At 39.1% G+C, this 13,519-nt stretch overlaps 1 protein-coding gene and 1 pseudogene across 2 annotated transcripts; one reads left to right on the top strand and one right to left on the bottom strand.

Annotated features, from left to right (window-relative positions):
• Positions 1,342-7,324, top strand: LOC109711036 (zinc transporter 10-like). 2 transcript variants are annotated; one of them, XM_020233912.1, is made up of 4 exons: positions 1,342-1,848; positions 4,078-4,339; positions 4,441-4,590; positions 6,769-7,324. In XM_020233912.1, exons 1-4 carry the CDS (start codon positions 1,571-1,573, stop codon positions 7,081-7,083), a joined length of 1,005 nt encoding a protein of 334 aa, XP_020089501.1. In that variant the 5' UTR covers positions 1,342-1,570; the 3' UTR covers positions 7,084-7,324. The 2 variants fall into 2 exon arrangements, with proteins under 2 accessions (XP_020089501.1, XP_020089500.1); XM_020233911.1 differs by lacking the exon at positions 1,342-1,848 and adding an exon at positions 3,471-3,990.
• Positions 9,236-10,702, bottom strand: LOC109711050 (annotated as a pseudogene).

Below are 13,519 nucleotides of genomic sequence, written 5' to 3'. Positions count from 1 at the left end.
TTGTATAAATGTACTCACATGGTGCTCCAATGATGGCTGTAAGTGTAAATTTATAGCCTTAAAAAATAAATAAATAAAAGTACTTTTAAATTGCTTAAAAAATATTTATAGCATTAAATATATAAATTTAGACACCATATATATATTACCAAACTAGGCGTAAGTCAAACATTTTCTACTCGCACATATGGCAAGTAACTGAAGGCCATCTATCTCGTGCTTGACGAATATGTGAACACTTGTGTTGGTTCAATGTTTTCATTGACATCGAATGCAATTTTGTTTTGTTTTGTTTCCTTGCGTTGTCATTTATGTGCATGCATCAATCTGAATTGTATATTCATTATTGCATGCAATTAATTGGCGGTATCTAAGATTATTTCATATAACCATCTTCTCCTGTATAAATGCACTCACACTAGACTAGTTGATATGTAATTAATATTTTCAGAGCTAAATTTGATATTAACATATGAGATACATTGTATATATATTTTGCAATGAGTTAGATTTAATTACTCTTACACTACCAATATTAGCTTTAGAAATAGCAATATTCGATCGATTTGTAGGGCACATATGCATGCTTGTCGTGAAAGAGAATGCGCGTGGAATTTGAGAGATGTTTGTAAATTAATAATGTTGAAAATAATAATAGAAAAATATCTTTCCTTGCTTACCTTGTGTGTGAGAAATTGGGGGTTGTGGATTCGCTCTTTAAATTAGCTTTCAAATTGGATTAAGTTGATTGAAAATGAAAGCCATCTAATTAAATCCTTTTTGGGCACAATGAGTAATATTAAGGCCAGTTTACAGTGAAATTTAGTCATGTTCATTTCGGTTTGTTCTTTCAACATCATCCACTTTGCAACGTCAACAATCCTTTTTGTTTAACTTTTTTTTTTTTTTTTATCACTCTCTAAGTTTTGTTTGTTTTGTTTTGTTTTTTTGTTTTTTTTTTTTTTTTAAGAGATAGGTAGCATTACGCTACCCGACTCATTTATTTCATTTAAAAATAAACTTAGTAAGAAATGTAAATCAATTAGGATTCAAATTTAGATCTTGGATATCAACCACTAAGTTTTCTGTCACTTGCTCTAGAGACTGTTTTTTTTTTAATTTTTTTTTATGGTTGAAACTTGAAAGCCTCGGATACAGACGAAATGTTCGTAATTATCATGAAAGTTTTCTTACTATTTTATTCCATGTCAACGCTCAATTCATTATATTTCAAAATTAATAAAAAAAACAATATTATCTTTATTATGTATGTAATAGTACTTTATTATTATTATAATAATAATATTACTAGTAATTTTGGACTGAGCTTGGTGGACCTTATGGTAACGTGAAGTGTATAAACGCTACTCATCATCGAACGCTAACAACAACCTCGGATGCGAGGTGTCGACACTCTTCGAACACCCGGCGCGAAAAATGTCGACATCTTCGTTCTCCTCTTCTCCTACGTTTTTCCCCCCAAGTTTGTACTTTATACTCCCCATCGATCTATCCCCGAAGAAACGTAACCTACCTTAGCTGTGTCGTAGGAGAGATAAAACTCACCCGCATGGAGATCGAGGGCGAATGCCGCGGCGACGCGGCGACGCTGCCGCTGAAGCTCGCGGCGATCGCGGCGGCGATCGCCGCGGGCGCGGCCGGAGTGGCGATCCCGCTCGCGCGGAGGCAGCGGCGGCTCGTGAAGTCCGGCGGCGGCATCGGCGGCGGCGGGGGGCTCGCCGTGGGGAGGGCGATCGCAGCGGGGGCGATCCTCGCGGCGGGGTTCGTCCACGCGCTCCCCGCCGCGTCCGCGTCGATCGCGGCCGCGGCGCCGCGCGGCGGGATCTGGTCCGAGTTCCCCCTCGCGAAGTTCGCGGNAAGCATTTTTCAATCTGTTCTCCTTTTTATAATACTATAAATTGCGGTTTATCTCCTGCCTGACGAACATGTGAACACTTGTGCTGGTTCAATGTTCTCATTGAAGTCAAATGCAATTTTGTTTTGTTTTGTTTTTTTTTTGTTTTTTTTCGTTGCCATTTAAGTGCATGCATCAATCTTAATTGTATATCCATTACTGCATGCAATTAATTAGCGGTATCTAAGATTATTTCGTATAGCCATCTTCTTTTGTATAAATGTACTCACATGGTGCTCCAATGATGGCTGTAAGTGTAAATTTATAGCCTTAAAAAATAAATAAATAAAAGTACTTTTAAATTGCTTAAAAAATATTTTATAGCATTAAAGATATAAATTTAGACACCATATATATATTACCAAACTAGGCGTAAGTCAAACATTTTCTACTCGCACATATGGCAAGTAACTGAAGGCCATCTATCTCGTGCTTGACGAATATGTGAACACTTGTGTTGGTTCAATGTTTTCATTGACATCGAATGCAATTTTGTTTTGTTTTGTTTCTTTGCGTTGTCATTTATGTGCATGCATCAATCTGAATTGTACATTCATTATTGCATGCAATTAATTGGCGGTATCTAAGATTATTTCATATAACCATCTTCTCCTGTATAAATGCACTCGCACTAGACTAGTTGATATGTAATTAATATTTTCAGATCTAAATTTGATATTAACATATGAGATACATTGTATATATATTTTGCAATGAGTTAGATTTAATTACTCTTACACCACCAATATTAGCTTTAGAAATAGCAATATTCGATCGATTTGTAGGGCACATATGCATGCTTGTCGTGAAAGAGAATGCGCGTGGAATTTGAGAGATGTTTGTAAATTAATAATGTTGAAAAATAATAATAGAAAAATATCTTTCCTTGCTTACCTTGTGTGTGAGAAATTGGGGGTTGTGGATTCGCTCTTTAAATTAGCTTTCAAATTGGATTAAGCTGATTGAAAATGAAAAGCCATCTAATTAAATCCTTTTTGGGCACAATGAGTACTATTAAGGCCAGTTTACAGTGAAATTTAGTCATGTTCATTTCGGTCATCTTGTTCTTTCAACATCATCCACTTTGCAACGTCAACTATCCTTTTTGTTTAACTAACTTTTTTTTTTTTTTTTTTTTTTTTTTTTTTTTTTTTTTTTTTTTTTTAAGAGATAGGTAGCATTACGCTACCCACTTCATTTATTTCATTTAGAAATAAACTTAGCAAGAAATGTGAATCAATTAGGATTCAAACTTGGGTCACGGATATCAACCACTAAACCCTTTGTCACTTGCTCTAGAGACGATCGATTTTATTTTATTTTTTAAAATTTTTTTTTTTTTATTGTTGCTGTTGAAACTTGAAGGTCTCCGATACAGAAGAAATATTCATAATTACCATGAAAGTTTTCTTACGTACTATTTTATTCCATGTCAACGCTCAATTCATTATATTTCAAAATTAATAAAAAAAACAATATTATCTTTATTATGTATGTAATAGTACTTTCTTATTATTATAATAATAATATTATTACTAGTAATTTTGGACTGAGCTTGGTGGACCTTATGGTAACGTGAAGTGTATAAACGCTACTCATCATCGAACGCTAACAACAACCTCGGATGCGAGGTGTCGACACTCTTCGAACACCCGGCGCGAAAAATGTCGACATCTTCGTTCTCCTCTTCTCCTACGTTTTTCCCCCCAAGTTTGTACTTTATACTCCCCATCGATCTATCCCCGAAGAAACGTAACCTACCTTAGCTGTGTCGTAGGAGAGATAAAACTCACCCGCATGGAGATCGAGGGCGAGTGCCGCGGCGACGCGGCGACGCTGCCGCTGAAGCTCGCGGCGATCGCGGCGGCGATCGCCGCGGGCGCGGCCGGAGTGGCGATCCCGCTCGCGCGGAGGCAGCGGCGGCTCGTGAAGTCCCGCGGCGGCATCGGCGGCGGCGGGGGGCTCGCCGTGGGGAGGGCGATCGCAGCGGGGGCGATCCTCGCGGCGGGGTTCGTCCACGCGCTCCCCGCCGCGTCCGCGTCGATCGCGGCCGCGGCGCCGCGCGGCGGGATCTGGTCCGAGTTCCCCCTNGGCGGCGCGCCGCGGCGCCGGCGCTAGCTGCGCCTGCGCCGCCCCTCGCGCACCTGCTTGGGGCGGATCTGGTCCGAGTTCCCCCTCGCGAAGTTCGCGGCGATGGTCGCGGCGCTCGGGACGCTCGCGATCGACCTCGCGGGGACGAGGCGCCACGACGAGGGGAGGGAGGAGAAGGGGAACCAAACGGAGGCGGTGAGATTGGTGATCGGGTCACCGGGTCCCGGTGAGCGTAGCGGGGTGATCCGCATCGTCGGGGTCCACGCGGGCGCCGCGGCGCACGGGGACGAGGAGGACGCGTCGCACCCGCGCCACGACGTCGCTTCGGATCATGTACGTACATACGCGCACTTGGCTCTATCGAACTCTTTTCTTTTTTTTCCGATGGAGATGAAGTGTTTGATTAAATTTCTCTGCGTCACAATTATACGTAGATACCGGGGCTCGGGATCGCGTCGCGCTCGGTGATAATCGGGTTGTCGCTGGGGGCGTCGCAGAGCCCGTGCGTGATCGGGCCGTTGATTATTGCCTCGACATTTCACCAGTTTTTCGAAGGGTTTGCTCTTGGCGATTGCATCTCTCAGGTTAGTTCTTATTATCATTATTATCAGAAAAGCCACAGTATACTTTAAATAATTATACGCCTTTTAGTTTGAATCGTCAATCATTTAAACACACACACACATATCAAGAGACAAAAATAAGATTAGACGTACAATATTTAAATCTTAAAATAATATGAACAACGGATTCAACTATCTCACCGTGAAAAAATTCTTCACTTTGATCGATTTGTTTTCTTTTTTCTTTTAACTCAATAATCGTACTTTTTTTTTTTCTTGAGAGAGAGAGAGGCAAAAGGTTATCCAATTAGTTTTTTTTTTTATTTTTGAGAGATAGATAGCACGCTACCCGCTTCATTTATTTTATTTAGAAATAAACTTAGCTGAAAATGTGAATTAATTAGGATTCGAACTTGAGTCTCGAATTCCAACAACCAAACCCTTTGCCACTTACTTAAGCACGCTACCCGCTCCGTTTAATTCATTTAGAAATAAACTTAGTTGAAAATGTGAATTAATTAAGATTCAAACTTGGGTCTCAAATACCAACAACTAAGCCCTTTGCCACTTATTTAAGGGACGGTCAATAATTATGTAATAATTATCTAATTAGTTTACAAAAAAAATTTGTGCTGCAGAATCTACCGTACAAATTGGTACTGCATCATTTATCGTCCAATTAATTACCATGCACAGAACAACTATCCTATAGGCTGCAACTCTTCTATATTATAATTGCCGAAGAATTATCACCTAATATAGATTATTATTACTGTATAACTTCTTCTCACATTTAACCGGATCTTATACATTTGCAAGCAAAGTGCGAGAATATATAGTAGTGTTGCCCAAATGATCGCCTAAAATTTGTTTCAGCATTTTTTTTCATGAGCATGATAAATAGATATCATGTGAATCATGACACGCGAGTTTACTAAAAAGATAATGGAAGATACAATAAGACGTATGTGTGAATTGAATAGGATTTTCAGAAAGAATGATGGTTTAGGATTGACTCTGCTATCGTGTTAGCCAAAAGATCAATTTAATAGAAAATAGTTCAGAAATTATCTAAATAAGTAGAACCCTCTAAAAAAAAATAAAAAATGAGAGTGCATTGTAAAACAATAGTAGAAGCTATGGTGGAATATAAGGCACGTAGATTGGGCTTGGAGCTGAATTTTTCTATTCGATGTGAAATTGAATTAGTCTAAATCAAACTCCGTTTAGTTGTGTTCGAAGTAGCAACTTCTTTTCTATTTTCTCGTTCAAAAAGGAAGATGAAAACCAATTTCACCGCAATGCAAGCGAATTATAGCTATTCATGCGTAGACTAATTAAAACCTAAGGCTTAAATTGGGCTCGTTTAATCCCAAATTCAAAGTATTGGCCAACTGCTCTACTAATAATCAGTTTGAGCAAGAAGTACTCTAATGAGAAAAGTTTATAACGTATGATTTTATTTTGAGAGAAAGTAAAGACCTTTCAACGTACATGCGGTCGTAGGTGATATGAGATTGACGTGTGAGATGTGTAACGTGTGTGACTATGGTTCTGTCCCAGATTACACCTGTTAGCATCATTTCAACTTCATATAATTGACGCCTCTTCTTGTCTTGTACCCCCAACTCCTGCACAGCTGCACTCCATGCATTGATGTTGATTAGGACCCTCTGCTTCGTGGGCTGTTGTTCACTTTTCTTTGTGGTAGGCCACAACTGGAAGGGCCCGTATTAAAGATGCATGAATGTCCCCAACTCTGAGTTTCTAGTGGGCTTGCTTTCGCTTCGTTTTTCGTAATTTTTGGCCCCATGGAGTCTCTGATGGTCTGAGTATAGTTAAATGGGCTAGCCTTTTGTTCTGCTGCGTGGTCACAGGGAAAGTTTTCTTTTTTTTTTTTCTTTTTTTTTTTTGAGAGATAAGTAGCACGCTACCTGTTTCGTTTATTTCATTTAGAAATAAACTTAGCTGAAAATGTGAATCAACTAGGATTCGAACTTGGGTCTCGGATACCAACCACCAAATCCTTTGCCACTTGCTCTAGGGACGGTCGGTTGGTCACAGTAAAAGTTGCATCGATCCTGTTCCATCCAATGTTGCAATTTAGTCAGTGTACTTGGCCACTTAACTGTCTCAATTTCTGAACTTCAACATACATCGCAGTTTAGTTCCTGTTTGTCTTTTGGATGGCTTCTGCAGGCTTTGTTTGATAGACTCAAAGAGGTGCTCATGGCCTTCTCATTTACCGTCACAACCCCGGCCGCGATTGGTATTGGGCTCGTGGTTGCATCAACCTACAATCCCGACGGCCTGACAGCCCGCATCGTTGAGGGAATTTTGAATTCGATCACCGCAGGCATCTTGATCTACTTTGCTTTGATCAATCTTATTGTTGCCGACTTCCTCGGCAACCAGCGGAGAACGACCGACGATGGCAACCGCCATCTGATTTGGTGCTACATCTCCCTCTTCTTGGGTGCTGCGCTTGTGTCCCTGACGGCTTTATGGGACTGATTGGGCCCATACAGGAAGACTTCTTATCACAGGTTTTTCTAATACAGGCCATTACATTTCACTCGTTTCCCATTATTATTTGTTTCACAACTTGTAAATTGTTGTGTGTGATTGTTTGGTTTAAATTTGGAAGATTGCATGATATTTGTTGTAACATCAATACTTTCTTAGTTCACTTTGTTCGATTAAGGAAGAAAATGGCTTTTTTTAATACTATGGAATAACAGGAAGTAGTTTTCTATTTCTGTGTTTGTCACCATATTGATTTCACAGGTTTATCAAAGATTCGCTAGTAAATCTCGGAGGCATAACTAGCAAAACAACACACACCGTGGAGTACAAACTTTAGATGTCATGTCACTACTCTAAAATGCTGCTGCCCAATTTAGGTTACAATACTGAAAATTGTTAATTTTTTTTTTTTTTTGAACCGAGAGTGTAAAAGGAGACTACGAGATGTTATATGAATAATAACACATAAATTTGAAGTTCGAGTGCCAAATGTATCACAAACGTCCTTGACTAGATCTACCTAACGTACTAAACTAGTCCACAGCAGATTCGGCCATTCGGTGCGACTGCTATGTATCATCAAGTTGGTCCCGAACACAAACCTGAGACCAATGCAGTGCCTGGCTTTAGCTCCTTCCTTCACTCTAATTTGCATGCACCTTAGTTGGAAAGTCATAGTTGATCCACGTTTGGCTTGCGTGCAATGCGATCGAACTATCACGTGCGGTGCGGCGGAGTGGTGCGGTTCACCCATCAATACATTGATGGGCCCTACCTGGACATATTCACTTGTATTACCTGAAGAAGAGCAATGCTACGTATACTTTTTTTTGTTCAACCATCAATATGGGCCCTACTTGGAGATATTCACTTGTATTTACTTAAAGAAACATTTCAATTTGGGGGATATTCTATATCCCGTTCATTTAATGGATGAAATATTTTTACTAGTTATTTGATATGACTAGTAATTAACTCCCCTCCATTGAATGGATGGGTGTAACTTGTACACCTTGAGTGGAGTGTACAAGTAGAAACCACATCCCAAATGGAACTTATTTGGAAGGGAGCCAAAAAAAAAAAAATCAATTTATTTGACTTGAATAATTAGTTTTCAGATCCAGTACTGAAAATTTCAAACTAAAATTTCAATTCAGCGCCAATTTTAAGCTGAAGTACATGTAGCAGACTTTTTAGTTTTTAGACAAATATTTTATAGCATTTCTTATGCCGGAATGTTCATAGGTCATAACTCATGGACGGTTTCTGCAGAAAGCAAAAGGCAAAATTTGAACTGACTTGATTTATGTTTCTTTGGCTGGCTGGAGTAAAAGATATTAACTAACTATTCCAAACAGGCAAACAGCAGCAGTAAAAAGAGACAATATTTATTAGTGTATCAATTTCACCGATAGTTAGTCCGGTACACATTAGTTTGTTCTCAACAAGAATTCGGCTGGGATTCTTCTAACAACATCAAGCAATTAGTGCTATCAAATTTTTTCATCATTAAATTTATTCATTTGATCGTTTTTATCTGTTAGACCATACTATTCCACCAATCATTCGCTCAATTCTAAAAATTACCGTCATTCTTATCGTACATTTTTTTATTAAAAAGCCAAAAATTTAATAATATTAGCGAGTTGATGAAACGCTCCAGTTTAATGGCATCAAATCTACCTTGCGACGTAAATAAATAACAGGACATTTTTCCAATTTTTGCATGGGAGACATTTCTCCGCATCGAAAGCGTGATCACAGCTGTTGCACCACGACTTGCTTTTGTCCCCAGCACACAAGTAGTACATCATAAATCACCCCCATTTCTATCACACCAGCATTAAATATTAAATTAAATAAAGAGGACAGTCAACATTGTGAAAGATTCCCCCCTTCAGCAACCAGGGCCCGGGCATTCAAGACGGAGCCTCCCCCATTCCCCAGTCTCAGTTCACCCCCCACCGACAGCTCAACTCCTACCTACCATTCGTTACTCTCACATTTCTCTGCGGTCTGCTATGCTAACAAAAAATGAATAAACTTCTTTATCATGTTCCCCTCGTTATTATATACTACTAAATAACTTTGATACAAACAAAAATAATAATAATAATAATATATCAAATAACAAATCTCATCCCAGAAAGCTAATTACTATCATCACCATTATTATTGTCACATCAACCATACAACAATTCCACAACAAATAAACATAAATAAATAATGAAATTCTAAGCCAAAACCCCCAAAAAAATAAAAGAGAGGAAAAAGGATAGTTCAAATTCGAATACACGAGAAGCAGATACCCCAGTCCGAATACATAACGGAAAAGGCGACTTGTAAAAAAAAAAAACAAAACAAAAAAAAAAGTGAAAATAAAACAAATGAAGACACTATGGAATATGGAAATTTTGCTACTTCACTTCAACAGTTTACCCTCCAACCCAATCCGCTCACAAAAATTTACACACCGAAATTTTTTTTTTTTTTTCCTTCTACTATTTCCATTTCATGTATAACAACAATTCAGTAATTTAATTGTGAAGACACATTCCCTGTTTTTTTTTTTTTTTTTTTAATTCTTCTTCCCGGTGGGATCAGAAGGTCCACTTCCAGATCTTAATGCGGAGCTTGACCTTGCACGCGACGTCCATGGCGGGGCGGAGGAGGAGAGGAGGACTCTTACCTTTGGGGGCGGCGACCTGGATCCCCTCGCAACGCACCCTGATCCCGACTTCTTGGTCGTCTACCTTCCGATCTTCACCCCGGCCTTGGTCTCGAGATCGATCTGGAGGCCGAGGGTTCCCCCCTTCTTCAGATCCGCCGCCGCAGAGGGGTCAACGGTCTCGCGGAGGCGGCGAGGGTGCTTGAGCACGGTGGTGTTCTTGGCCCCTGGCGAACCCGGGAAGGAGCCGTCCCCGACGTCGACCCGCCGGAGGCGGAGGAGGCGGTGCGGAGATGGGGTCGTAGAGGAAGGCGATCTCTTGTTGGGTTGCGCACGGCGACGGAGACGTCGAGGGAGGAGGTGAGGAGGTCGCCGGAGGAGGAGAGGTTGAGGCGCGGAGCGGGAGGAAGGAGACGGCGAAGGTGGGGCGGTGGGGGCGGTAGAGCACTAGAAGATCCCCCGGCAATGGCCGCGAGGAGGACGAGGCCCACCAGCGCCAGCAGCGTCCACAGCACGCACGAGCAGCAGCAGCTGCGCCGCTCCGCCCGCGACTTCGGCGCCTGGGGCCGGTATGCCGGCCGCTGGTACATCTGCGACTTCGTCGCCGGGAACGCCGCCGCAGCTCCTCCTCCTCCTCCTCCGCCGCCGCCGCCGACGTTCAGGGCCTGGGGAGGGCGGGTGTTGGGCTTCCCTGAGGGGTACACTCGATCCGCCATTGTCGCCGCCGCCGCCGCCGCCGCCGCTTCTTCTTCTTAATTCCTCGTCCTTTAATTGCTCACTCTTCGCGTTTCGAGGGTGGAGAATGGGATTAGGGTTAGGGTTAAGAGGAGGAGGAGGAGGAAAGGGTTGAGGGAGGTGAGGTGAGGAGAAAAGAACACTTCACCTTACGGGGATGGTTCCGCCTCACCTACTCATTCGGTACACATGATTTTGCAGCATTGCCTTGTTGTTAAATATTAATATTAATATTAATATTAATTAAAAAAAAATACAAACCAGCCAATCAAAACACAGCCCAGCAACTAATTCTCGCGTGAGCCCGGTCCATAAACCACCTGCCATTCCCTCTTCTGGGAAATTACACACACGCACAATTTTTTATTTTTTATTTTTTAAAAAAAACAAACCGCTATAAATCAAACAAGGTGTAAGATGACAATTTCAGATTTACTGAAAAACCTATCTTGTGCCATCTCTTGTTATTTTTGAATTAGGCGGACTTATATTTCGTTGATTTTGAATCTCTTTTGATAATTTTATATTGTATTTACAGCGTATTATTATTGAATTATATGTCTGCAATCGTGACCCCCATAATAGGTGGTTCACTGGGTTCATTTTACTTTAAAAATTATATATATAAAAACTATCGAATGAAGTTCACCGCCACACTGTTTTTAAAATTAATTAAAAAGTTTGAAGCGGAAGATAAATAAGATTTCACCATTTCGTTCCAGGACCGACACTGTATAGTATAATTTACCAATTTGAGTTTTGAGCAATAAATATTTGGTTGATAAAATTGGTGTATCCTTTGGGCGAAAGCGACGTGGTGGCCGTTCCATTAATTTCACGTCGCACGATCCACCAACTAATTAATTGGTGCTTAATCATTCAATAATTTCAATCATCTTCTAGCTCTTTGTGATCAGATCTCCCAATCGTAGCAGAAAATGATAGGCTACTTTAACCAAAACTCATGTTTAAATTATCCTAGTTATTATATATTTTCTACAATCCCATCAAAAAACGAAGATATATTTTTTATAATTTCACCCGAAAATAAAAAATATATATATATTTTTATAAAGTTTTGTTCTATTTGTATTTCACTGAATAGCATTAGATGACACTCAATTTCAAATGAATTCTTTAGATGATAACTACTAGGTGTATTAGTGAAACAAAAGTTGCTATTTGCTCTAGCTTTATATTTTCTTGTACTTTTTTCTTGTATCAATTAAACTCCATTAGTCATTTGAGAAACAGATATATAGTTTTGAATGCTACATCTTAATAAATTAAATTATAATATTTATAAAGATTTTTATTGAAATAAATTTCTTGTGGAAGTTCTAGCTGAGAGCAAAAGTTCAGATACAGATGATGCAGTAAATTTTTGCTAGTCATTTATCAAGCATGCTATTTTCATACCATTTTATTTTAAACCAAAGGTCCCATAGCCCAGTAGTTAAATTAGAATGAGACAAATATATTAAGCATATGCTCTTCTACTTGATAGATGGTTAATGTACTCTTTAATGTCAATGCATTTTTGAAAAAAAAAAAAAAACTCTCCTCCTACTAATCATTAATCTACCTAATCTGGGGAGAAACTCATTACAGCAAATAATGGTACTAAAAAGAATGGGTTTGGTTTGACCAACTCATTAGCCAAATATATTGAATTCAGGGACCTCATTTAATTCTCTAGGGTTGATATTTGTAATAAATAAAGAATGGATGGCCCTAACACTACTAACAAGTATAATTATAAATTCTAACTGGTGAACAAGGAACTGCAGCAACCAGAGTTCCACGAAATCTCACCCCTGCATGCGGACAAATATGTTACAGTTTAGTTTTATTATTATTATTATTATTATTTTTCTATTTTTATTATATTTTTAATTATTTATTTATTTATTTTTGTTTTGAAGTTGCTCATATTCATACACAGGCACTATATACTTCAATAAACGTCCTCAGAAACTCTAACATTAAACCCAAAATTGATGACAACTCTAATATATATGTCTTATATTTATTGACAAAAACTTAACTATATTAATTAGAGCACCTGTCACCAGGCTTAGGCCCCAGTGCTAATCATTTGAGCTTATTTCTAGTATTTTGACAATTGTTAGTATTTCTTTCCCCGTTAACTAGCTGAATTTATGACACTGTTAACTTCACTCTGCTGTCACATTTATTAAGTCATTATATTCTTAAATAAAAGCAAAATCAACTTCGTATATAATTTGTTATCATAACATTATTAGCTAAGATAATTAATTTTAGCCACTATATATGCAATAACTTAATTTTGTCATAATCAAGGAATGCGATTTCTTGTCATAAAAATAGGATCAATCGACATCACTTCCTACTGAATAAGGTGCACTTACAGGCTGGCAATTTGGACGCAACAACTGTTAGATACATCCACCTCTTATTATTATTCTTATATACGTAATGTAACATGGGTTGGGACGTCGCTTTCTCCGATCCTCATATAGTAAAATCAGATACCTATATTATATAAGGTTCCATGAACTTGGAACTTATTTCCAAACAACAAAAGGCGCCATAAATAGAGTTATTTTATATCTAAATCAGGTGAAAATGCTGCTTAACCTGCATCACTCCTTTTCTTTCCTTCTTTCTTTTTTTTTTTTTTCCATTCTTCTACTCAGAAAATTGCTGCTGTAATAATTCTGGGTCACCGACCGTCCCTAAAGCAAGAGGTAAAGGACTTGGTTGTTGGTACCCGAGATCCAAGTTCGAATCCTAATTGATTAACATTTACAGCTAAGTTTATTTCTAAATGAAATAAACAGGTAGCATGCTACCTATCTCTCAAAATAATAATAATAATAATAATAATAATTTTGGGTCAGCCCAAGTACTATAATGGCCCATTTTGCAATTTTCTAGGCCCATGAAAAATTCATTGTATCCACTTTTGCTCTCTCTTAGCTCTGGCCCGTTTTGAACAAAATAAAGGAACCCAAAACAAGACGAATGATATTAGCA

This window comes from Ananas comosus, linkage group 5 (assembly GCF_001540865.1).
Source record: "Ananas comosus cultivar F153 linkage group 5, ASM154086v1, whole genome shotgun sequence".
NCBI classification, from domain to species: Eukaryota; Viridiplantae; Streptophyta; class Magnoliopsida; order Poales; family Bromeliaceae; genus Ananas; species Ananas comosus.
Note: the sequence above shows the minus strand (reverse complement) of the source record. Positions and strands in the feature narration are given on the sequence as shown.

Bases quoted from the DNA above. Each gene is read 5' to 3' on its own strand.
- LOC109711036 (XM_020233912.1), top strand. From the start codon at position 1,571: ATGGAGATCGAGGGCGAATGCCGCGGCGACGCGGCGACGCTGCCGCTG. The intron at 4,340-4,440 runs GTACGTACATAC...AATTATACGTAG, and splicing joins ACGACGTCGCTTCGGATCAT to ATACCGGGGCTCGGGATCGC. The intron at 4,591-6,768 runs GTTAGTTCTTAT...TGGCTTCTGCAG, and splicing joins TTGGCGATTGCATCTCTCAG to GCTTTGTTTGATAGACTCAA.